Source organism: Fundulus heteroclitus, unplaced genomic scaffold (assembly GCF_011125445.2).
Source record: "Fundulus heteroclitus isolate FHET01 unplaced genomic scaffold, MU-UCD_Fhet_4.1 scaffold_82, whole genome shotgun sequence".
Taxonomy (NCBI): Eukaryota; Metazoa; Chordata; class Actinopteri; order Cyprinodontiformes; family Fundulidae; genus Fundulus; species Fundulus heteroclitus.
The window spans coordinates 159,646-185,857 of record NW_023397274.1 but is presented as its reverse complement, the minus strand read 5'-3'; the positions used below and the strand labels follow the sequence as shown (position 1 = coordinate 185,857).

The 26,212-nt window shown below is 39.2% G+C and overlaps 1 protein-coding gene across 4 annotated transcripts; it reads left to right on the top strand.

The window, feature by feature from the left end:
* The first annotated feature begins 946 nt into the window (after positions 1 to 946).
* Positions 947 to 25,226, top strand: sgsm1b (small G protein signaling modulator 1b). 4 transcript variants are annotated; one of them, XM_012869210.3, is made up of 25 exons: positions 947 to 1,116; positions 1,263 to 1,306; positions 10,679 to 10,754; positions 11,472 to 11,634; positions 12,398 to 12,550; positions 12,818 to 12,885; positions 12,968 to 13,110; positions 13,199 to 13,330; positions 13,450 to 13,574; positions 13,650 to 13,717; positions 13,795 to 13,958; positions 15,754 to 15,883; positions 16,297 to 16,423; positions 16,507 to 16,571; positions 16,704 to 16,849; positions 16,940 to 17,068; positions 17,164 to 17,337; positions 17,481 to 17,549; positions 18,359 to 19,510; positions 19,601 to 19,725; positions 20,807 to 20,889; positions 20,985 to 21,094; positions 22,003 to 22,099; positions 22,211 to 22,378; positions 24,593 to 25,226. In XM_012869210.3, the coding sequence occupies exons 1-25, from the start codon at positions 1,110 to 1,112 to the stop codon at positions 24,679 to 24,681; spliced, it is 3,807 nt and encodes a 1,268-aa protein (XP_012724664.2). In that variant the 5' UTR covers positions 947 to 1,109; the 3' UTR covers positions 24,682 to 25,226. The 4 variants fall into 4 exon arrangements, with proteins under 4 accessions (XP_012724664.2, XP_021175450.2, XP_012724663.2 ...); XM_012869209.3 differs by lacking the exon at positions 947 to 1,116 and having other exon boundaries at positions 1,191 to 1,306; XM_036134458.1 differs by lacking the exons at positions 947 to 1,116; positions 17,481 to 17,549 and having other exon boundaries at positions 1,191 to 1,306.
* Positions 25,227 to 26,212: the final 986 nt, after the last annotated feature.

Genomic DNA, 26,212 nt, shown 5'->3' with positions numbered 1-26,212 from the left:
GTATAATGTAATAGTTTAACTAAGGATGAAACAGACTTGTGGAGGTCCACAATTCTCTACCTTCTATCTCCAGTTAATTTTGTTTGATTTTTTTCCGTTGCGTCATACTACAAAGCAGTTTGTTTGAGGTGTTATCTTAAAATAGGCCTACACCTGGATGTGCGTCCTCTTATTTAAATGGCTGTTAATCAATGTATCAGAAATATGCAAAGCTCCAACCCCCCCCCCCCCCCAAATTGTCTAAAGGCATAGTGTTGTTAATGTAAAAAATGTCTGAAATTTAAAGTAATGTAAATGTATTGAAAAATTATCTCAATGTTCTGAAGTCTGGATTTTTAAAAATTTCGTGTACATTTATTAAATTGGAGGGGGGGGGGGGGTCCCACAGAAAGTAAATAAATATAAACTCCAGTGCCAAACCTAATGTATCTCCTAACAAGCCCTTTAAATAAGTGTTACCAAAAATTTTTTGTAATTCACAATTTTTTTAATTTTTTGCTATTTTAAAGGCTTTTCGGAGAGTGCATGTATCTTTAAATAGCAATCCGTGCTTCATCGGGGCAGAAATACAACATGAAGGCATGTTTTCTGAAAGCCACTCTGCAAAATAGGAAAGATTTTTTAATAATTATTAAAAACAACTTTATAACTAGCTTTACACAAAACCAGACAGACCCAAAACTCACTGCTGAGGGTACAGTGGCAAAGAGTTTTTTAAGGCGTTTTATGCAAACGATGCCAATAGTAAGACAGGTTGGTTTTGATGACACAATTAATGTGACAAGATTCCTTAGTTCTGCCGTGCAGAAATATTGTGCAAATTAGATTCTGTCAGCAGATAAAAATGAGATTATTTAAACACTTTTTTTCTCCGTGCATGGGCCAATACGCCGGTGTGTGTGTGTTTTTTGGTGTGTTGACTTCGCAGCGGCTCTGTGGCTTTAAAGGGGTGGTGGTTCGCAGAGAGATAGCACATAGGTTTAATTTAGTCGCTGGGAACATATCTGTGAGCCCGGAGCGAAGCGGAGCCTCTCTCCACTTCCACCCGCGTCGCCTTACCAAGCTTTCCAGAGGTTCTCCAGGAAGCTGCGCGCACCCAGCCCGGAGCGATGGGAGGTAAGGCCACGACCCCCGCCGCGTACCATCCTCCCTCCCTCCTCCTCCTCCTCCTCCTCCTCCTCCTCCTGCTGCTCTTCATCAGTCATTTTTCCACGCAGACAGGATCTGATCAGCGTATTTTATCATGTTTTCTCTTGTGACAGAGGCCGAGACGCGTCAGAAACTGCTTCGCAACGTGAAGAAGGAGGTTGGTAACGTTTTAAAAACATATAGTGATGTATATATATATTTTTATTGGGGCTACTTCTTTTTTTTGCTGGTCTCTGTTGGTGTTTACCGGAGCTTTACGCAGAGCGTGTGTGTTTGTGGACGCCGCTCATCGGGTCTGAAAACGCCGCAGGCCTCTTTATTATGATCAACCTGCTGGTTTATCCTCTTTCGAAATAGACGCGGATGCGACGGTCACAACAAGTAAAAAAAATAAAAAATCGCTCCGCCGGGTTTCTGGTGAAGCTGGATTGGCGTAAGAGGCGGACGATGACGACGGCGGTGATGATAATGATGACGATAATAGCCTACAAACGGCGATGGTTGTAAACCGCGCACCTAAAAGAGGGATTTTGATCCGGTTATATGAAGAAATAACATCATTAGAGCCACTTCAGAGCTCTCAGCGTACTGCTGTGACCTTGCCATCTGCTTAATTTCAGTTGTTCTAAACAGCTGCACTATTCAATCAGCTTTTTTTTTTTTTTATTATTATTATTGCACCAACAGGAGAGCTGTATTCAGACAGCCCAGGGACTATTTGGCTCCCCAAGAAAAGAAAAACGTGGCTTTTTTAGTCCTGTCTTAGAGAACCTGGTACCTATAGACTTTTTTTTGTGCGTGAATGCTCGCCCTCACCTGTGACTCACTGCTTCTTTAAAAAAAAAAAAAAAAAACACCCATGACTCTGATAGCTAAGATTGTGCAGCTGGGAGGGGCTGAGCTTCAATATATAGAGCTGCACAGGTTCTACTTAGTGCAAAGCAGCAGACTTAACATTTAGTTTATTATGCATATAAAATAGGGACAAAGACAACCCTGAGCTGTGCTTGGGATCGCTGCATTAATGAATCCACCCACAGTTTTGGGTCCTTTCATACAACAAGGTGGTTATTGCTGTAAACATTTGGTGCACACCATCAGAGTATATAATGGCATATAGTTTTGCAACTAGATGTCTAGTTTTGAGAAACAAACACATATTACATTATAATTAGCATTCAAGCCCCGCATACTTTTTATTATTGTGACAATTTGTTCTACTTATAGGTTCACTGATTATGGTTTTATTTGCCGAGACTTTCCACTTTTCTTTGAATGCTGAAAGGCACATTCAGACTTTGGTATATTCAACTTTTTGTAACTATAAAGTTTAATTCAATCCTTTATTATAACAAACATTGGATTTAAAAGGAAAACAACAGGCTTTATATGGTGCCTTGTAAAAGTGTTCAGACCTCTTAAACTTACCCACCTTTTTTTCACATTACAACAACCAAAAAAGTCTGGTGCTTTTTTGGGAAATTTTTTTTTTCAGTTCAGTTTATTCGAACAACAAAACAATATAAGATGTGTAAATACAACACAACACAATGAATACATAAACCATAATAAATTGTTCGAAAAGGAATGGGACGAAGTATAAACTTTTAAGTTTCCCATCCCTAATGATTCAAGTGACCTAAGTTGCTCATTTAACTAATTACATTCACTCTTCCATAAACCTGTTTTTTTTTTTTATCTTTCCTCGTCTACATATTTATCCAAAAGTAATTTTTTGTACCTTCTCCTAAACAAATTTATGTTCACACTCTGCTTTAACCACGGCTTTAAGCTATTCCATAACTTCACTCCACTACTTGATATAGTCATTTTTTTCATCGTTGTTCATACCATCTTCGTTCTGAATACTGCATCTCCTCTAAAGTTATATTTTTCATCTCGTTCTTGAAACAATTCATTTATATTTTTAGCCACGAGTTTGTTTTTTACTTTATACATTACTTGCGCTGTCTTAAATTTTACCAGGTCTGTGAATTTTAATGTATATAGCTTTAAAAATAATCGATTGGTGTGCTCTCTAAATCCTACTTTACATATTATTCTTATTGCTCTTTTTTGTGGTGTACATATGGATTGTAATGTGCTCTTATAGATGTTGCCCCAAACTTCAACACAGTAAATCAAATATGGCAAGAACAATGAAAAATAAAGCATTTTTAGAGATTTTGGGTTCAATATATAACTCGCCTTACTAAGAATAGCACAGCATTTGGCAAGCTTATTTTTCACAAAGCTTACATGTGGTTTCCAGCAGATCTTGTGGTCTAAAATCACACCAAGAAACTTTATTTCATTCACTTTTTTGATTTCCTTATTATCAATTAAAATGTTTCCATTAATCTCAGAATTCTTTCTTCCAAATATAATAAACTTTGTTTTGTCCAAATTAAGAGATAATTTATTTTTGTCAAACCAAATTTTAAATTTATTCATTTCTGTTGTAATTAGCTCCAAGATCTGCGGTAAACTTTCGCCCGAACAAAATACATTTGTGTCATCTGCAAATAAAATCAATGACAGTGCCCTTGAAACTTTACAGATGTCATTTATATAGATGATAAATAATTTGGGGCCCAGCACTGAACCCTGTGGTACTCCACATGTAATTTCCAAGAGCTCTGATTTATGTTCCCCTATTTGAACAAATTGCTGTCTATTTCCTAAGTAGCTTCTTATCCAATCTAACCCAACTCCCCTTATCCCATACCTTTCTAGTTTGGTCAGCAATATGTTGTGGTCAATGGTATCAAAAGCCTTTTTTAAATCAATAAGAATTTGGTGCAATAGAACAAGACAAAGTAAGTCATGATTGTGAAGCAAAACGAAAAACGTACATACCTTTCAAAGTTTATACAACCAAAATCAGAAAATAAATCTGGTGCCACCAGTCGCCCTCAGAAGTCAACAAATAAATGAATATAGTCCTCTTGCGTGTGTGTAATTTTGTCTCCGTATTAATGCCTCAGAGGTTTGATATAGAGCATTATTGAATAAACGTCATGAGGACAAAGAAACACACCAGACAGGTCAGGGATGAAGTCATAGAGACGTTTTGTAGTTTAAAACAATGTCCCAAGCTTTGAAAAGCTCATACAGTGACGTGAAACATGGCAGTGGGAGCATCAAAGTGCGGTGATGATTTAATGATCAGAGCCGATAGTTATCTGAATGGAGCTAAATACTGGGCAGTGATGGAAGGACGCTTGTTAGAGACTGCAAAACACCAGGGACTGGGGTGAAGGTCAGTCCCTACAAAAAAAGCCTATTTAGAGTCTAGACTTAAATCAAACTGAGAATCTGCGACCAGACTTGAAAATTAATGTCATCAATTTATGGTGTCCATTTAATCTTTTTTATTTATTTTTTTTTTTTATAGTGTCCTGTCTGGCAATGTGGCAGTAAGAATTGTTGTGCCAAAAAGAGCCCAACAGATTTTACTTTCACGAGCCTTACCGCTATGCCATATTGCTCCGCTTGATTTATACATGCAAGAAGCTTTATTCTAATTAATGCGGGGAATATTTCATGTTATATGGACACTGAAACAAGAAGGTAGAAGAGAAGACAAAAAATGAGAGAAGGTGAAAGAGAAAGGAGAGAAAAGGGAGAGAATGTTAGATATCCCATCTAATCTGAGATTGGTCTACACTGCAAAAGAGAATGGGCAAAAAAGGTCGGACTTCATATGTGGCCCTACAAAGTACTGACTGAGGGGCATGGGATACAAATGCACAATGGTTTTCAGATATATAAAACTAAAATTTCCCCTTCAATTTACAATTATGCACTACTTTGTGTTGGCCTATAACATAAAGTTCCAGCAAAATATGTAAAAGTTTGAGGTACTAATTTGACAAAGATGTTGAAAAGTTCACTGCTTGTTGTATTATCAGGTTTTAGGCCGGTAGTACGTTTTTTTTTTTCTTTGAGATCTGACCTGCCGCTTTTCATCCTGGTTAGTTACCATTTTCTATAACGAATACAAATCAATTAGTGTAATTAACACAGCAATGAAATACAAAAATATTTACTTTAAAATGGAAAAGAAAAGCTGCAGGGCGCTTGATGGAGGCAATCACGTTGAGTCGAACAGAAGAGGCTCAAGGCAAACTTCCCCCAGAGGACCTTTTTTAAAGCCAGCAGAGAACAAACATGTATATGAAGGAAGACAAACAAAGTGGAACAGGTCAATATAACATTCAAGGAGGGGAATTTCCACTAAAATTCCTCAACTTCATCTAAAACCAACAACTAGGAGTTGGAAATTTGGACGCACTTGGAGAACAATGACCCCAGAACACAAACTGAATACAGATACATTCTTCTATAGTTTCTATTGGGCAGATCAGGTCATAATATCAATTATGCTGATAAAAAGAGGGACAAATGAGTACTTGCACCTGTTTTGCAATTTAGCAGCATCTATTAGTGAACAGATGGCAGCAGTGCTATAAATAAATAATTAAATAATTACAGCAGTGTCCCAATGTTCACAATGAAACACCTTCGCCCTTAACCTTTAATTCAGGTGGGGGATATGTTGTTGCAAAGAAACATTATGTACAAGAAAAAAACATATGATATTACAAGCAACCCTAAATGCCTTTAAATGCAGAAGGATTAGCTCACAGATTGAGTCCGATTGCTAAAGGATGATTATTGCCGACGTTACCTGATTTTTGTTAAACTTAAAAAAAAGTGTCAGAGAAAGGGCTTTTTATGTATTTAGTGACTAATAAAGCAGAGTTTTCAGTTCTGAGCTGACTGATGATACCAGACAGCGAGAAAACATGAAGATTTTACTAAATAATGGATTGATTGGTGCATCTCAAAGTATTATTTTAGATTAATTTGGATAAAAGTGCATGTTTTTTTTTTATTCTAACTCAACTTCACAATCATTTTTTTCCTTTGACCTGTTTAAAACTGGACTCCTGTGAAGTCCAATTTGGATGGAAATGCATTTCTAAACCATTGCATTCGAGTAAATTTCAGAAAATATGTATTTATACCCAGCTGATAATGCTTAGCCTGTGCTTTAAATGCAATGGGAAAACAGACAGTAGTTGCAGAATTTGCTTATGTTTAGTGTTTTTTCTTTCAGTCGTAAAAGATTGAAATGTTTGTGGTGTCATTCCTTAATGTAGGAGACGTGAATCTCACAATTGGTGGGCCGCCTAGCAAAAAATATATTCTTTCAGAGCTGCAGAAAAGATGAATTGTTAAAGTTGGCCTTGTGGAAGAAAACACCAAATGTTAACATCAGAGATTTTAAACTTTAATTCGACATTTTCTGAGAGGTTAAGGACACCGTTTTACCTTCACCTTCCGTCGTGTTTTCTTATTGCTTTTTCACATTCATTCCTGAATGTATAGTGTCGTGAAGAAGTATTTGTCCCCTTGCAAATTTGTTGTTTTTACTTTCTGTCACACCTAAATGTTTAAGATCATCAAGCGAATCTTAAAATCAAAGATGACCCAAGTAAATACAAAACACATTTTGTTTTAAATGATTGCTTTATTTAAAGGAAACAAAATTCCAAATGATATGAAAATATTATTTCTAATACTTCTTTGGCTCAGTTTTACCAGCCGCATGCAGGCCTGACACGTTGAATCGAGAGATCACTCAAATAGAAACCATGACAACATGAGGCAGGCTAAAATAGCTTCTCAGGCAAATAGCTCAAACACTAAAATATCTTTTTTTTTTAAAAAGCAACACATTGTGTCAAGATTTAAAGAAATTCAAGAACAGATGGGAATCAGTTACATAAATTAGTCTAAAAAAAGGCCATTTTGTACGTTTTGGGAATCCTGTGAACCACAGTGAGAGCCATTATTCACACATAGAGAAAATGTGAAAAAATGATTTAGCCGGCCAACCATAATCAGTCCAAGAGCATAATGACGATTCATCTAGGACGCCGCTGAAAACCACACAACTTTTATCAGGTGAGGTCTGTGTTCATGGTTCAGCAGTGTTTCAAGGTGAAAACCACTGCTGACCAATAGGAACACAAAGGTCAGTCTCACATTTCCTAAAAATATCACGATGATCTCCCAGACTTTTGGGAAAATATACTGTGAACTGTTTCTCTTCTGATGAGACAGAAGAGAAACTTTTTGGTGAGTGTCCTTTGTATTACATATTAAGTAAAACTTACAAAGCCTTTCAAAATCAGAATCAGAATCAGAATCAGACATACTTTAATAATCCCAGAGAGAAATTACTTTTGTTACACGCTCCAGATATACAAAATTTTTTGTATATATATATATATATATATATATATATATATATATATATATATATATATATATATATATATTTACAACATTCCACACAAAGTAATATATATATATATATATATATATATATATATATATATATATATATATATATATATATATATATGCTCCTGGACAAGATTGTTCTGTATTTGGTGGAAAACAGCAGGTATGTCACGTTAATTATTGGATTTGTAACTGGTATAAGAGTATTGCTCTCTGTAAACTAATATTGGCGTGAAGCTACCCTGTAAAATGTTTTTAATTTTTCTAGACAAAGGAACTTCTAATTGCGTTTTCTGCTAAACTGAGTAGTAATATATTTACACTATATATATATATATATATATATATATATATATATATATATATATATATATATATATATATATATATATATATAGATCCAAACACAGTGATAGTGACTTGTGCAAGAACAGTGCAAATAATGCATAAATGTCAGTTACAGAAAGAACATCATGCTTGTAGTCAAGAAGGATGGTAATGTTCTTGTGCTTTACAACTTCAGGACCAAGACGGCTGGTTATATTTAACTAAACCCTGAATTCTGCTCTATAGGAGAAAAACCTTGAAGGACAATGTCTGACCTTAAATATTTTATGCTGCAGGACAGTGATCTGATGCTCACCAGCAAGTTCACCTCTGAAAAGCACAACTAAACATATTCCAATGGTTTTCTGAAGGCCTTGGAGCGGCCTAGATAAATTCTGGGCTTAAATACTCAATATCCTTTGGTACGACCCGATCCTGATATAAAATAGCAGTGTCGACTTACATTGATAACCGACAGTAAGGCCAAACATGTCAAGCATTAGATCAAGCAAGTGTAGAACACAAAATTATTGCACTGCTTAGCATTCATAAAAACTATTTAGGGAAATGCAGCGTTTATGAAATAGTATCAAAACTTCACTAGTTTTCAAAGACCAACATTACATTAACTTTATGGGGGGAAAAAGCAATGACTGCACCCAGTGTTTTCTGTTTGATTTACCTAATATCTATTAACGGAGAGAAATCTACCCTGTTTTGGGCTTGAAGGAGTCAGGTTGAATGTCTGAGATGGATATGCAAATCACAACGCACAAGTGATCATCACTGAGAAAGGATCTGAATCTGGACTGCTAAACTTCAACACTGAGAATGTTTTTTTTTTTAACAGTTGTAGGTGGAGAAACAACATCCTCTCAGCGTACCTCCTCAACGGTGGAAAGATGACCTCTATTAGTGAGGAATAAAACTCTGACAGTGACACTGATTTAAGGCGCTCTGACAGTAGATTATCAGACTGCAGATCATTAAATTCAAGCTGGACATCACTGGGTGGATTATCCACACTATAATTAAAGGGAGAAGAAATCATGTGCATTTCACTCTCAACAGTTTTAAAGTCATTAAATCTTGAAAACCTGCCATGCAGTGCCCGCTAAACGAATGGATACCTGTGGGGATGGTTAGCTGATAGTGTGACCTGCTGCAGCGTTGGCATGCGATTGAGAATATTGCTCTCTAATTAATCGTAATATTGTAACACAGTAATGAGTATTACACTTTTGGACCAATAGGTTTGACACTAGGAGCACGGTGGTGTGTTTAAATGAGACACAGAGACAATGATGCGAATTTTAAGAACAAGCCGGCTTTAATGAATCAATCCACAGGGTTAACAACCACAGCTGTGTAATATTTAAAAGAAAAAAAATACAGGAAAGATTAATAGATAAAAACACCAGAATAACAGCTTGGCCAAGTATTAGTTATCCGGTCTGCCATTGGGGGCATCCTGAGGTCTGAACCCTTTCTAGAATACAGATTACTCAAATTCAGCTTCTAGTCAAATCAAAATTATAATCACCAATAACATAAGGAGAATATAGGCTACTGCATAGCCGCTTTTTATACATATTCCTAGATAAAAAATAAGAAACTGGTCCCAATGATACAGTCCAAAAGTCTCATGGGTGTAAAAATTAAGGGAAATATAAAAAGCAGTTGTGCTTGAAGGTGTGGGTGAAACAGGCCTACCACGCTGCAGGATGCAGCAGAACTCCTTTAGAAGCAAAGATGGAAATCTCAGCGCCAGGTTGGAAGTCTCACTATTTAAGTCTCTGGAGGAATCCACCTCAGGAGTAATCCTGCAACAAAAAAAAAGCTCTGACTTGTCAACAGACAGGACCAGAGGAATAATACAAATATTACTCACACTGTTCTAGCTATAAGCCACAATTTAGGTCTTTATAGAGATTGTATTTGGCATCGATATGTAATTAAAACACTAAAATTTGCTGAAATAAAACATTTGCCTTGTAAGAACCGTGCATTTTTGCAGTGTTTTTATCTAAACTCGTTTTTGCAAATAGCAAAATAAATTCTTCAAATACAATATAGAAACATTATTTACCCAACAATTTCAGTACAGTCAATGCATATTCAGGCAAAGATCAAACAGAACGAAAAATTAACTGAACAGGTACAGGATAAGTTCAGTGCAACAGACTTGAAGACGACAGTATGGTTCCTCTCAGTCAGAACACATGGGGCTCTAAATAATTTAACAGGGCATGTTTTTACTCTTTAACCACAGAAATATAAAGTTTTACTGTATATAAAATAAACATATATTGTATTTTAAGTGTCAATTTACTGTTGGAAGTAGTATGAGATGAACTTTCAGGAAATTAACGGCAAATGAGAGCTAACGAGTTCTAGCGATTTAGCTCCACACAGTGTTCTTTAAAGCCGGCAGAAAAACTGCAACATCTGGTCGTTTTATAACTGCAACTCACCCCAGAGAAAAACAACAATGAAATGATCTGCAGCAGGGTTTCTTTTAAAGCCTATATCTAGTCCTTGCGCTTCACAAAACTTCATAGTCTCTTTTGTGTCACGCACTCCTCCTCCAGCGATGCAGCAGGCATGGAGTAGGCGGGATTCATACTTTTGCGTTGAACTCACCGCGGGCCGGTGAAAAGGAAATCCAGCGGCCCGATGTGGCCCACGGGCCGTAAAATGTCCAGGTCTGCTCTACAGGGATGTAAAATCAGTTTGTACTTACTAAGGTCATCTTTGTTGGCACTTTTAAGTGTTCCAAAAAAAATCTGAGAAAAAAAAAAGGAAGGGATAACACTTCTTCATATGAATCAAGACTGTCAGTCGACCTAAAACTACTCTGCACTTTCTTCTTCTCTCCTTTTAGGTGAAGCAAATTATGGAGGAAGCAGTAACGAGGAAATTCGTGCATGCGGACAGCAGCCACATCATCTCCTTCTGTGGTAAACGTCTAACGGCGGCTTATTTTCATCGCCTTGCTACTTGCAGTAGAAGCTGTTGCTTTTTGTTGTTGTTGTTGTTGTTGTTGTTGTTGTTGTTGCAAAATTCAAAAATGAACCAAAGGAAACGTAAAGCTCGCAAAGCAATAAAGGCTAAATTTTAAGTGACTTAAAGATGCATATTGAAACTGTGCACTTTGAACGACAGACCTGGCTCCAACAGTACAGACGGACGGTTGACATCATGTTGTGTCAAACCCTGCCACCTCCCACGATTTTATCCACATCCTCCCAAAGGTCATGCGTAGTTTGTTTTGACCACACGAGTCTGTATGATTTACTTTCTATCATCGTGACTATTTATATTTATCCGGGTGGGTGGATAGATAGATAGATAGATGCAGCGTATATCAAAGCAGACTGACGCCTTTCCGAGGTGTTGATGCTAATCAGGAGTGAGACATATGTGATTCACCTTACTCATATCCTAGCAACCATAGACGGTCCAGATTTCAGTGTGTCTCTCCTTGTCCCACCTGGGTTTTCTCTTCACATGTCTATTTTTTTTCTCCTAATAATGAAAACAACCCATTAGGAATAGAAATGCTTCTGGCTTTCCGAAAGATAAACTGTTATTTTTTTGATGAAAACAAATCTAAGAGAATAAATTGGAACATCCATGTACTGATCAAAGCTCTGCGTACGATTGTGTGTCTATAGCTGTGGTCGAGGCGTGCGTGCTGCATGGACTGAAGCGTCGAATTGCGGGCCTGCTGTGCAGTAATAAGGTCGCCGCACTCTTTATGAAGGTGGCAAAGAGCTTTTCTCCCGCCGAGGAGCTTTGTCGCAAGGTTCAGGAGCTGGAGCAGCTTATTGAAAACAGGTGAAATGACTTCGCTCTGCCTTTCTCTTCCTTTAAGCGTTTTCAGCTTTCACACTTCTGTTTAGGTGTTGACGTAAACTTGGCGTGAACCGAGAAGTGGTGTTGCTTTGTTTTTTTAAGATGTGGACAACAATTTTGTGTGTTTCCTTCAACACAAATATCGGGTCATGTGGAGAGAGCTGCTGAAAAAAAAAAAAAATCAGCATCTCTGTTGTTTTGATCATTGAAACTGAGGTACTCAGTTAAGTCCTCAGTAAAGGCGACAGTGGAAACAAGTGGAAGAAGGTGCTCCGGTCGGAGGTTTTAAGCCTACGTGTGTAGCGCTATCTGTGATGCAAAACTAACACATGCATATAATCCTGAACACACGTCTTCCCACTGTGAAGGCAGCATCATGTTGTTGGGGATGCTGGAAAATTGCATGCCACACTTTTCAGATTTTTATTCCTAAAGCTTTCGAAAAATCCAGCATTCATTTTTTTTACACTTCCTGAAAATGCATTAGTTTGTCTTGGTCAAACACATAAAATCCCAGTAAAGCACATTAAAGTTTGAGGCTGGAACGTGACACGAGAGGGATAAAAATACATTTTCAAGGTGCTGCACACAGTCATTCCTCAGAAAAAGAAACATGTTGACAACATTTATGTCCACTATAGGTGTACATACACTCTAATCTAATTATTCATGCAACAATATGTATTCCCTTTCCCCTCATACGTAATTTTTGTTAAATAATTCTGCGTCTTTTTCTGCTCTTTAGCAAGCAGAACGTTTCATCCCTCAGCAATGACCGCAGTCGGCAGTCGAAGATGCCCAACCTCCCTCCTCAGGCTCTGAAAAACCTGTGGATTCGAACAGCCTTGATGGAGAAGCTCCTGGACAAGATTGTTCTGTATTTGGTGGAAAACAGCAGGTATGTCACGTTAATTATTGGATTTGTAACTGGTATAAGAGTATTGCTCTGTGTAAGCCAATATTGGCGTGAAGCTGCCCTGTAAAATGTTTTTTATTTTTCTAGACAAAGGAACTTCTAATTGCGTTTTCTGCAAAACTGAGTAGTAATATATTTACACTATATATATATATATATATATATATATATATATATATATATATATATATATATATATATAAATAACATTCTGCAAGTGCAATTTTGTGTTTTGATGTTTTGCCTTAGTGTATTTTATGAAAAAGAGGCCATGATGATGGATCCTGTGGATGGACCAATCCTTGCATCTCTTCTGGGTACTTTCTCTTATGGTGCAAGTTTTCCGTTTAGCATATAGATTAATGAACAGATTTTAAAACAACTAAACCCATTTTCCAGTCGGCCCCTGTGCACTGGAGTACACCAAAGTTAAGACGGCAGACCATTTCTGGACAGATCCGTCTGCTGACGAGCTCGTACAGCGGCATCGAATCCACAGCAGCCACTGTCGGCAGGATTCTCCCTCCAGAAGGCCTGCCTTGGTACGACGTTCCCAGAACTCATTCCTGTTGTTACCAACACCACTGCTTCGATGTGTTTGAGTCCTGTAATTTCTTCTTGGACTGCCAGATCCAGAAGAGGCAGTCCAGTGGTAGCATGGATGATCGGCCTCTCACATGGGTGAGAGAGTACGTGGAGTCCCTTCACCAAAACTCCAGAGCCACACTTCTGTTTGGAAAGAACAATGTTCTGGTGCAGCCGGTGAGTGTTTTTCTTTTCTTCTTATTTAACCAGTGGAAAAGTGGACTGCTTTTATCTCAAAAATTGGATATAACAAAATGTAAAAGCACTGCAGGGAGAAATGTTGCTTGTGCTTGCAGAGAGACGGCATGGAGGCCATTCCGGGCTACCTTTCTCTTCATCAAACTGCAGATCTCATGACGCTGAAGTGGACTCCGAATCAATTGATGAATGGCAATGTTGGGGAGCTTGATTCTGAAAAGAGGTGCGGAAACAATATATATTAAGAATCTGATTATTTTTTTTAACACTGTTGACTAATTTTCCCATCTTTTTTCAGTGTTTTCTGGGATTATGCGATGACAATTCGTTTGGAGGAGATTGTGTATCTCCACTGTCACCAACAAGGTATGTCGATTCCCCTTTAGTTTTTCTCTTCTGGTCCAATCGTCAGCTCCATGGTTTGTTTTTCTGCATGTCCCCAGTAAACAGTGGCGGTACCGTCGTTTTGGTGAGTCAAGATGGAATTCAAAGACCCCCGCTACATTTTCCCAAAGGGGGTCACCTGCTCCAATTCCTCACCTGTCTGGAGACCGGTCTGCTACCTCACGGACAACTGGACCCTCCACTCTGGAATCAGAGAGGGAAGGTTGGCACAACTTAATCCTCCCAAACCTTTAATGGGCTTTGCTCCAAAGAGGTCAGATATTCTTTCAAGATTTAGTGGCCTTCACGTTCAAGTCAGTTCAGTTAATTGAATCTACGCCAATTGACCTCAAATGTCATCTGAAGGTATTTTAGAAGAGAAATGGGTGCAATTTATGCTCAGTTACACAGAATCAATTTTAAACGACATTCAGTTTATATTGCTCCAATTTGTTCCCGTGGAATCCGATTATATCAGGAACCAGACCTCTAGCATTGAGTTGTTAACTTTGCAGCAATCCTTCATCCTGAGTTTGCATTTGGCGATGGTAGAAAGGAATATTTCCTTTTTAACAGGATATAAGTGAAGAATATGCATTGTTAATTGTTGCAGCAGATCCACCAATACCTTCGTCAACAAAAAAAAAAAAACATGGATAATATCAGGGGGAAGATTGGGCCTTTTATTGTATCGTTTCATCGTTATCATGAAAATTTTCATATCATGATAAAAATCTGGGTTTATCTTGACAGCAATAAACTGCCAGTATTGTTATTTTAGCTATTTTCTTCACTGTTGGTTTAGTTCGAGCATCAATAGAAGTCAATAAATTTAAAAATTATGAAATGGCATTACTGTGTGCAGTTAATGATAAAACAAGAAAAATTATGTAACTTATGTCATGATGAAACATTTTGACTTGTGTTTTATTATATGTAGCATTATTAAATGTGTTTTTATGGACAGTAGTTGTATTTATGGGGCTATAGTTGACATGAAGTTACAGCCATAAAGTTACCTAGACAGACTACATGAAGCTGGTAATAGTCTTTTATTATCACCTTTATCGTTATCATGATAGTCAGGATGAAATTCTAAGTCAACATTGCCCACCCCTTTCTGTGGGAGGGAAAATGAAGAAAGTACATAAAGGATGAACCAAAATCAATGACACTGATGGGTCTGTCGAAGACTCTGTCCTGGAAAGAGATAGAGTAGATCACAGAATCACAGAGGCAGGGTGTACTTTCTATAGGGAAGAAAATAAAGTAAACTTACAGGCAGCAAAGAGATAGAGTTTATTGCAGAAACACTGATTCAGGAGTACTTTCTATACAGGGATAAAAAGCAAAGGAAGTATACAAAGTAAATGGCAGCAATGGCAAAGCAGTAATCAAAATACACAAAGGTCCTGAAAGCGAATAGCTCTGCTTATGGCCAGGAAAGATAGACAGCTTTTAGTTTTTGGACTATCTTTGTGACTGTCTTTATCCTTGAATAATCTTTGTTTGTTTGTTTAGAATACGTGGCAGGCCCTAAAATTTTTACAGCTAATGACTGGAAAATTGTGCCTTTAAGAAATAGGACAAAAATCTGAAAAGAACATCCTTCAAACTGCATTTTCTTGCAGTTTGTTTCTGCATTTAGTATTGTTCATAGAAATAAAAATGGGAAGAATTGTATTGCATCCAAAACCTGTCCAAAGATGTAATTTAGATTTGGTTTCCTTGCTGAGCCGTTGGTTTTGTGCAGACCATCCTGGTTTACCCCCCTTGAGTTTAAGAGCCTTTATCTGCCAGAGAGATTAAACAACAGAAAGCAGCCCTGTGAAAATCCCGGGGTACTAGACTAAAAATCAGAAGAAAAAGCTTTGGACGTTCGCAGAAAAACTTCAAAGGACTTTCAGACAGCCTGGGAAAGCCATAAGACTATAAAGGATGACTCAATACTTTTGTGCAACACTGTGTTTCGTGTATTTTTACTAATGAACTAACCCCTTACTGTAACTCTCCTACAGGGAAAGGTTTTCCCCAAACTGCGAAGGAGGAGTCCGCACAGCTCATGTGATTCTGTATCGGATAAGGAAGAGGATGAAGCGACTGATTATGTGTTTCGGATCCTCTTCCCTGGCAATCAGATGGAGTTCAGTGAGTGTCTTTAATTTTCTTAATCTGCCTCCTATCAATGATTCAATAACGAATCATTAGAGATTACAGCTAAGATTACTTTTTCCCGTTTAATGCGATCTGACTGTAGTTAAACCATTTCCCCCCAGGCCCATATATTCCACGTCTTTGTAATTAAGCTCTTTCTAATTTAAAAAGGCTCCAGTTGTCTGTTTATTGTCTGTTTTTATTCCCCGTTATAGTCCACTCGTTAGCAAGGCGCCTTTGCATGGACAGAAAGTCATTTATCCGTCTTCTTTTTTTTCCCCCAGTTCTAACAGTTTCAAGACATTAACTTGATTATGTCCGAATCCAAATGTGTTTCACCTGCTGTTAGCTTGCTTTTTATGCTGACAACACAAAAAAAAAATGGCAAATGCTCCTGTGCTGTGCAGTGCCCCTTGAGATGATAGATCAGGGTGTTACGATGTGGCAGCCGACGCCCAGAAAGTCCTCCTGCTCCTCCTGCTCACACAACGGCTCCTCAGATGGCTCCCTACCCAACGGCTGCAATCACGAAAGGTAAGCGCGCCCGAGGGGACTGGCTAGAATTAACATTCGGATTATTCCGCTTGGCTAAATTTGCAATTTTACAACCCCGCCAGGGCTCCCATAAAGCTCCTTTGCGATACAATGAAATACCAAATAATCTCTCGGGCTTTCTATGGATGTGAGTATTAAAAAACCATCCATCATTTCATCACAAAAAATAAAAACCGGCTCAGCGGATTAAACGCAGATCAGTCATTCATTACAGTTTTCTCCCTAAGTGAGCGTTAGGAGTCGGATGCTTTCTCCTCAGGGCTCGCATACTGTCGCCACCTGTCCACGGTCCGAACGCACCTTTCCGCTCTGGTCAACACCACTATAGTTGATCCGGATGTGCCGTGCAATGCTCGAGGGGGCCTCACTGTGGAGGTTTGGGAAAGTTTTCTCAAGGACAGCTCAGTAAGGTTCCCCTACATCCTGCTCCAATATCCTTCATCACTTTTACTGCAAGGTAATGCATGAAAGAAAAAAATGCTTTTCATTTTTTAGGCTTTCGAGGAAAAGGAGATACGCAGGCTTGTGTATTTCGGCGGAGTGGCCTCGTCACTTCGCAGAGAGGTTTGGCCCTTCTTGCTCGGACATTATCAGTTCACCACGACTGAGAAAGCCAGACTGGAGGTATTTCTTTTGCAGTGCAGATATGGAATTATGCATGATCACGTTGGGGGGGTTGTCCAATCGTCTTCTTTCACGCGTTTTCCCCCGCGGCTCAGATCGACGATCGGATGCGAGCCCTGTACGAACAGACGATGAGGGAGTGGCAGGGCTGCGAGGTCATTGTGCGTCAGCGAGAGAGGGAGAAGCACGCCGAGGCCGTGGCGCGATGTTCTTCTGGAGCCAGCGTAGAAAGAGGGCCCGTACAGCGGGACTCCACCATCAGCACAGATGCAAGTTTTACTCATTTAAAAAAAGGAAAAGCTACATGTAATGCAACCAAACAAAGATATTGTCTACAGAATAATTCAGAAGTAATCGGAGCTGTGATTATTTTATTTTTTTTACCATTTATATGTAATTTATTCCCCTCTAGTCGTCGCTGAGTAGCAGTTCAGAGCAACAAAATGCCCACTCACACAGTGATTCCAGCAGCTGTGCTCAGGTACTTTTCCTTTTAACTCAATTTGTAACCAATGAATAAACACATTCAATGCCATATTTAGAAAACTTGTTTCTGAAATACTGTAGGTAAACTTCTGTCAACTTCTTTTCTCCCTGCAACATCTTCCCACAGCAGTTGAAAACAGATATTTGCATAACCTTTTTTTTTTTTGTTACCTCTCCTTCTTAGTCTAAATCATACTAAACCTGTCTTGCTTTAGAAAATTAAAGCATTACTATTTTTTATCTACTAAATGCCAGAGTTATGAGAGGGAGATTATGAAATTTCCATAAAATAAGATGGCTATGGCTTTAAACAAGTTGGTATAGCTCTCAATATTAGCCACTGCTAGGTTATTTCAGCAGCATTCGAGTTAACTGGAGGTAACACCTAAACCGTGCTGCTTCCTTGTGACGTAGATGTCAGATGCCTGCAGATGTCAAGTTCCTCTATGCAATATGCATTTGGTCATAATGACCGTTGTTACATTTGGACCAATAGAGCAAAAATTTACAAGTCTGACAATAAATTAAAAGTACAGGGGTGGCAGGATCATATTGTGTGTGTGTGTGTGTGTGGGGGGGGGGGGGGCCTGCTGGAGGGAATGGTGCACTTCACTTCTAACAAATACAGACAGAATTTATGTAAATAAGGTAACAATTATCTAAAAATCTCTCTGTGCCTCTCTAGAGTAGGAAAAGTTTAGTCAGATAAAATCCAGTGCCCAGTGCATGTGATTAACTTCAAACAATCTCACTTTTGGATCTAAATTAATTTTGCTTTTTCACCACTTTCCTTTTGGCTACAAGGTGTTTGAATCAGTCGAGGCTGAATCCGTGGCCGGAGGAGAAGAGACCCCACCGACTAGTCTTGTGAAGACGACGGGAGATCCAAAACCTCCCGCCTGTGAATCCTCCACCTCGGCTGAGTCAAATCAACATCCAGGTCCAAACATTTCTGCCGTACCTGAGCCAACAGATGGACCTGCAGCCTCTCAGCAAACAGCCACAGTAGCAGAAACCTTAAGCCAGGAAACCACCGCGGAACCAAAGCCAGCAATCAGTGAATCGGCAGGACAAGATGTCAAACCCTCAGACCTCGAGGAGGAGGCTGGGGTGCAGAAGACGGAGACAAATTCAGAAAGCGAGCCTGCCGCGGAGACAGAGAGAAGTAAGTCCGAAGAGACATCTGCTGCTGAGAGTAAAGATCCCACGACCCACGGGGCTGTAAAAGAAGCAGACACTAATATGAATGTGAAGTCGGCTCCAGAAAACACAAATGTTCTGAAGCTGGAAACAGAAATACACAACGAATATTTCCAAGCGCCGCCACTCGGAGAGACCTTGTCTCTCGAAGGGAACAGGAGCAAAGATCTCACAGGGGAGAGGTCTTGTCCAGAAGAGACATCAAGAGAAAACGCTGATTCGCAAAGCGACAAAAAGCCGCAGGATTCTAAAAAAACAGAAAGTAAAGAATCGCCTGGATGTGACTTTGCTGAAACCAAAAAAGCCGCAGAGTTGCAACTTGAGAAACCGGGCTCCAACTCTCCGGTCAGACAAGTGCTGAATGCTCTGCAGACAGCCTCTAGAGGCAGCTTCTCGTTGTCGTCCCACTCCCGGCAGTCTCCAGACGCTGTGGATTCAGATGACTCTCCATCTGCCTTGGAAATGGAGGACATTCCTGCAGGGATAACATGCGTGAATTCAGAAGACATTAAGCCCAGGCCTCTGATGGGGCTCGCAGCACCTCCCATTTCCCTGGCTCAGAGGGAGAAAATGGCCTCAGAGAGGCTTGCCCAAGATCACCATCTGGACACCGCATGCAACACCAGCCCTGAGGGCACTGACCTGGGTCTATCTGAGGAGGAGGCTGAGATGGATAATGTGCTCAATGAACCAGATTCTGCAGAGATGGCAGGTGTGACCAAATACGAAGAATCCTCAGAGGAACAGACCTATTCTGTGAGCATTTTACAGTGCAAAGGCCTCCATTACCCCAGTTACAGGCATTCACAATGACATCTTTACTGTCATTTTTCTTTCTTTGTTTAGCAAGAAACGCTTGACATGTACCTGATCAACTTGCATCGCATCGACAAAGATGTCAGACGTTGCGACAGAACGTACTGGTACTTCACAGCTGAGAATCTGGAGAAGCTGCGCAACATCATGTGCAGGTGAGCAAGTTTTACCGCTAAATAAACAAATGTCTCTTTTTTTTTTCATTGGTGCGGCAATGTTTCTTGGTGGTAAATATCATTAAAAAGCCTGACAATTGCTCCAGTAATGGTGCCACATTCGTAAGGAAGTTTGTGGGTTCAGCAGCAGAGTTATGCATGTGGGTTTAGCTCATTTAAAAAAAAGGCTTCTTCCCAAGAGCTGTGAGGAATATCGCCCCCTGCTGGGAGACTGCAGTCCAACACCTTAAAAAACATCCCACTGTTACTGGCCCATCATCATGTTCCTGAAAACCTCTCATAATTTTTCTCAGATGAGCGGTGCATGCTAGTTTGCCTCTACATCCTGCTTATTACAGCCATGCATACCGTCAACATCTAACTTTATTACACTTAGCCCGGTTAATTCGCTCCAATCCAGTAGATAAAAACACGTCTAATTCACATTTTCTTTTTTGCGGCAGTTTAAAGTTTTGCTCAGAATTCAATGACAAATAGAGGCAAACACAGCTACTGGAGAAAATCTAAATGCAGAGAGATATCAAGATGAGATTTCGGTAGCTACTACTGGCAATCCCATGTCTCCACTTTTAGGGACTTAACTCTATCCTCTTAATATGTGAATGCTTGTCTCCACAGAGCGAAAACTTGTGGGATTATCTTGGACATTTTGGTCATTCTAGAGTGACCAACACAACCACAACTGTGCCAGTTTAAGGATGCGGTGTCCTCCCACAGCAGTGCTGTTAACCTGCATGAGGATGAGGTGTCAGGCTGTAACCCAGAGCCCTGTTTGTCAAATGAATAAATTGTTAAATCGCCACTTTGTCAAACCTAAAATCCAAGACTCAATAGCAAAATAAACGTTTTGGTATTGGTTGAGAGGTTTTGTTAAGTGATTTGTGGGACCGCTCCACCCACAAATGCATTTTCCTTACAAATATGGCAATAAAAAGAAATAAACCATAGGCAACAAAATACAATTTTCTTCACTTTTTCAGCAAAACACTTCTGTAAAATTTGCTTCAAACCAAAAAGGGAGAAAATAATAAAATGCAGAAAATTGTGGTTATCATTACAGCTACGTGTGGCAGCACCTGGAGACGGGCTATGTGCAGGGCATGTGTGATTTATTGGCTCCGCTGCTGGTAATTCTGGATGATGGTTAGTAAAAGTGAAAACTGTAAATGTTGCTTTAGTGTGCATGGATGATCCATCTTACAGAACGCATGCATGTCTGTGTTGGGGGATGTTCGCAGAGGTGATGGCGTTCAGCTGCTTCACCGAACTGATGAAGAGAATGAACCAAAACTTTCCCCACGGGGGTGCCATGGACACTCACTTTGCCAATATGCGGTCACTTATACAGGTTTGTTTCCTTTTCTTACTCAATCAAGGGATTTATTTTTGTTTTGTGTGTTAAATGAATAAGGTATTGATTCAACTCATTGAAATGTACCGTTGAGTACAACATTATTCACACGCATGGTAAGTTTTGATTTAAAGTAATCTTTTAATTTGACCTAATTGTTTTGTCTGAACTTGAAACTTCAGAAATAATATTGCCATTTAATTCAGAAATATTTCAAGTTTGAGGACATTTTCTCTATAATTTAAATACGTTTTTGCTACTGGGTTCGCTCTTTGGGTGGATCTACGCAGATACCACACGTTATGTAATTAGGACTCTCAGACATACTTCGAAAAAAGCCTTTAAAATTTTGACAAATGACGGTTTGATAGTTATTGATTTTGTCTTCCCCAGAATGTTTTCAGAAAACACTGGATCAATCCTAGTCGAATGATTCATACTGCAACGTGAAAATCAATTTATAGCCCTGGTAGATTTTCCCAGTTTGTCATGTTCCCCCTACAAACATGACTTAAGAATGCTTAAGGGGTGTGAATACTGTAATATCTGTAAACTTTTCCAAACATTGTCTCTCAGTATGAAGATAGATGAACAATTACCTATCCTGAAGGACCTTTTAGCTCCAATGTATCAGATGCAACAGAGCTGGATGATAATGCATATATAAATTAGTTTATCGTTAGTACATCATTTCCAGTGAGTGTTGCTCATGTTCAAACCTCTTGTTGCTTCAGGATAAATTAATATTGGACATAAATGCATGCAGAGTTTTGTGTGTTTTATAGCTGGAATTTGGTGATATTTCATTGGTGTTTTGTTTATACGGCAGGTTGTATCAGATTCTCAGGCTGCACTTAGATATATGCATACTCACACACGCTGATTCTTTGGTTCTCCATGGACAGATCCTGGACTCTGAACTCTTTGAGCTAATGCAACAGAACGGAGACTACACTCACTTCTACTTCTGTTACCGCTGGTTCCTTCTTGACTTTAAAAGAGGTGGGAAGGGAAATGCCGGAATCCTCATTGCTTGATTAACCCCGCTCATAATTCCATATATTTTGCATAAAGTATGTTTATCCAGGTTTTTATCATTCTTTTTCCGAACAGAAATGGTATATGACGATGTGTTCTCTGTGTGGGAAACAATCTGGGCAGCCAAGCACACCTCCTCTGAGCACTTTGTGCTTTTCATCGCTCTTGCCCTCGTGGAGATGTACAGAGACATCATTCTGGAAAACAACATGGACTTCACAGACATCATCAAGTTTTTCAATGGTAAGGAGACAAAGGACAAATACAAATTTTACACGTATGAGAGCCAAACAAACCAGTTAGCCAAAGAGGCCATATTTGGTTTTCCTTGTTTTTTTCTGCATTTACAGAAATCGGAATATCACACCAACACCATATCCAGTTAATATTTTCTTTGATTTTCTGAACTACTTTTCCACACCCATCATAATTATTTTTTGTCAGTTACTAGTGCGTTGCTCATTTATTCAGCAGTGCTGCAGAAATAAATACAATAAAGTGCTTTGAAATAACCACAGCTCCAAAGATCTGCAAACAATAAACATGCAATAAAAAGAGGAAAAACTACATACAAACGCTAAAATATTAAACACAATTGCACCAATTTGAAACAAACAGGTTCGAACTAAGTCTCGCTGATGTTGTAAGCCAAAGAAGAAAAAACGGGTTATAACAAGTAGGCAGCGAGCTACTAACCTAAGCATGGGCAAAATTAAAAAAAGATGACTGTTTCAGAGAGTTTGCATGGAAAGATTTCACTTTTGCCAACCACCTTCAATGATAAAAGCAGGACTTTACAACTGCTCAAATTTGAATGTCCAATTAAAAACATTTGTCTGTCAAACAGTTGATTCAAAATATGTTCTCAGGGCTTCCAAATGAACAATGGTGGACTCACAGGGGCCAAACACTATCACCTCTGTTTTCATTCAAATGTAATAAGTTTAGGGACAGCCAAGCTTTAATAAGATCCAAGCGATCCAATAGAGCTTTGATTGAAAAGCCATTATTTGTACACATCTGAACTAGTTTTTGTCAGATGTCCATCCTCAACAGCTTGCATCTTCACTAACACTGTGTGGCCATCAGCAGCCTCCTGGCATCATTCTGGCTGAGTGGCTCATTTCCAGGCATGGACCCAGCATTTAAGCAGTCTTCAAATTTTCTGATTGCTTTGGGAAGGCCATTCCTGAAAAGCTAGTCTCACTTTGAATCCTCCAAACCATCTGATGGTCATTTTGGGTCAAAATGATCAACCTAACCATAAAACCTTTCTTTAGAGGCATGTGGCCTGTCCACATAGGCAGGTGCTAATTTTTAATCATGTTAACTGATGAGACTAAAGCTGCAGAAAATCTATTTGCGCTTTAGCATCTCAACAACAAAAAATGTATACCCGCTGTTTGCATCAAAGGCATGGAAAGTCCACCAAATGGGGCAAATATATTATTGGCATTCAGTATTTGCAGGCAGGGCACTTACAATCTAAAACACAACCACATAGCACAGCAATTAGATACATTGTACAGCTTATATCAAGACAATAATGGGCTTTGGTTTATCAAGATAAAAGATATTCTAGAGCTTTCAGCTCTACCTTTTTTAAAATGTTTTTTACTTGTATAGATCTGTCTTGATTTAGAGCTCTTTTGGGTTTTTGTATTTTCTTTTTCCTTGCTGTTTATTGTGCTTTTTCTGGTCTTTAGTTCACTTTCCTGCACTCATTTATTGTGTTCAGAGGTTTCCTGATTAGCTTTCCCACTTTATTCCTGTGTTTGTTTTATATTTAGTCCTTTCCTGTTTCATACTTTCTTTTGTTTTTCTTGTATCACCTTTATTCATGTCCATTAATCTTTCTTCTTCTGTTTCCTACGCTCTGCCATCTGGCTCATTCAGTTCATCTGTGTCGCCTCATTATTGCTCATGCCACAGCTGTTTCCCCCCATTATTTAAGCTCCTGTTGATCATTGGCTCTTTGCCTAATTGTTCTGTTCCTGGTCATGTCTTGACTGCCTGGGTTTATGTTTTTTGTTGTTGTTGGGGGAGCGTATGCTTCATGACTCATTCACCCTGTGCCTGCCCTGTCTTTGTGGTCGTTTTTATTACGTCTTTTCTACTTCCTGTGCTGCTCCTGCCCGTCTGTCTGCATTTTGGATGAGAGAAAATCCACAAATACGTTAAATCAATGCACCCAGTTCTTGTTTATTTTATGTTGGAACAGGTGTCGGTGCACATATACATCTGACTGCAACTGTATGAGAAATAGTCTTACTTTTCTCTATCTATTTCACCTCCAACAACTCCAGACTGATGCATAACGTAACAACTATAAGGTCTTTGCTGGATAATGTTCAGCTTTTTCAAAAGTATTAAACATGTTGACAAAAATGCGGACATAAATGATTGATTAGATGTTGCATTTGGCAAGTCGAGCCAACCTCTACTTTCCCTTCCCAGAAATGGCGGAGCGACACGACGTCCCCAAGGTCTTGATGAAAGCCAGAGAACTGGTCCACCAAGTTCAGATTCTCATAGAAAACAAGTAGCGCTTGAAGATGCTGCGATCCACGACCCCCCCGATGGTCTTCAAAGATTTCAAAGATCCTAGCACATGAAGACGTCAACTAACGCAGTGTTTTGGTATAATGTCGGAGGTCATAGAAGCTGCTCATTATTCAAACAGTGGTCGTCAAAAACAATCTCACCAGTTGCTCCACTTTATATACAGGACATACAAGCATTGCCAGTAAATACCTTTTTGAAGTGTCATTGTTCACCCAGTGAATGTGTCCTTGTAGAAATTGCTTCAGGATGTTATTTAGCCTTAAACTTTGCGGTTTGTTTTCAGGGATACAGCAACCAAATTCATCACTCTCTTTCTAATATGTCATTTCACTCGGTACCACAAACATGTTCGTATTGGATTGTAGCTGCCATCGTTAAAACATCTTGTGGTACAACATTTTTATTTGATGTAGTGTCGCGAGACACGCTTTGGAGGAGCAAATGATTGTGTAGACATTGGCTGTAGCCGTCACTTGCTCTGCTTTACTGACATTCAGCGTTTGGTGTGCTGTTTCCGATGTGCTCTAGCCTTTGACAAATGAAGGTGCAGACCAGAACTCTGTGCAGTCCAGCATGAATGCACATATCTCGGCTGCAGACGTGGTTTAATCATTTCCACCGGTAGCATCAACTCTCCCTCCATCTCTGATGGGCTCTATGCATCGATCTGAAGGTGATTCAGCCCGCTTAAGTTCATACTTTGACTCAGATGTCAGCTTTTATTTCTCTGCGCGCCGGTGCTTCTCAGAATTCAGCGTGTTCTCTATAAACTTCGATGAGAAGCAGTGCCCTGTGCTTATGTTGCCGTTTGGGATGAAAACATCGGCCGATGACGCTTATTAAATCCAACAAGTGCAGCGCCAACAGATTCTGCCTCAGTGCTCCATCAGGAGAGCAACGTGGGGGTAAATTTCGGTGATCTGTGTCTCTGCGGCACATTACACTTCCCTCTTTTGCTTTTACCACAACAGATTTGTCTCCCATCTTACCATCATGGTGAATTTAGCTGTCAGGAGCACCTCTCTTCACTTTTACCACAACCCCACGCTCACATCTGAAGTACAAGTTTACATGCTCACCACTGAAGAATTAGGTATGAAGGGAAATCTTTGAGTGAAAACACTAAGCAGTTCAACATTTGCCACATATTTCCTCCTAAAAGCTAATTTCACCTCAGTGAATACGTTTGCTGACATGTTTGAGTTTGTTGAATAAAGACACTCATCCGTGTATTAGAAAAGCACAGAAAGTTGTTTTATTTAAAAAGAAATGTTTCTCTTCTTACGTCAGTATTCAGAGATGAAAAATGGAGTCCAGCATTTAATAGAAGTGCATGTCCTTGAACGCATCATTCCTGGATAATGATCCCAATATATGGATGCCTTTTTTCTGAGAGGATAACCCTAACAATCCTCATCTGAAAATTTCTACAGATAAACTCAAAAGTCAAAACATTATTTTTGTTGGATAAAAAAAAATGCTGTATCTGTGTTCCATCACAGTTGCAAAAAA

Excerpts from the sequence above, each read along its gene's own strand:
- sgsm1b (XM_012869209.3), top strand. The coding sequence starts at position 1,244 with ATGTTTTCTCTTGTGACAGAGGCCGAGACGCGTCAGAAACTGCTTCGC. Across the intron at positions 16,424-16,506 it reads AACGGCTGCAATCACGAAAG|GGCTCCCATAAAGCTCCTTT; the intron begins GTAAGCGCGCCC and ends CAACCCCGCCAG. Across the intron at positions 21,095-22,002 it reads ATATGCGGTCACTTATACAG|ATCCTGGACTCTGAACTCTT; the intron begins GTTTGTTTCCTT and ends CTCCATGGACAG.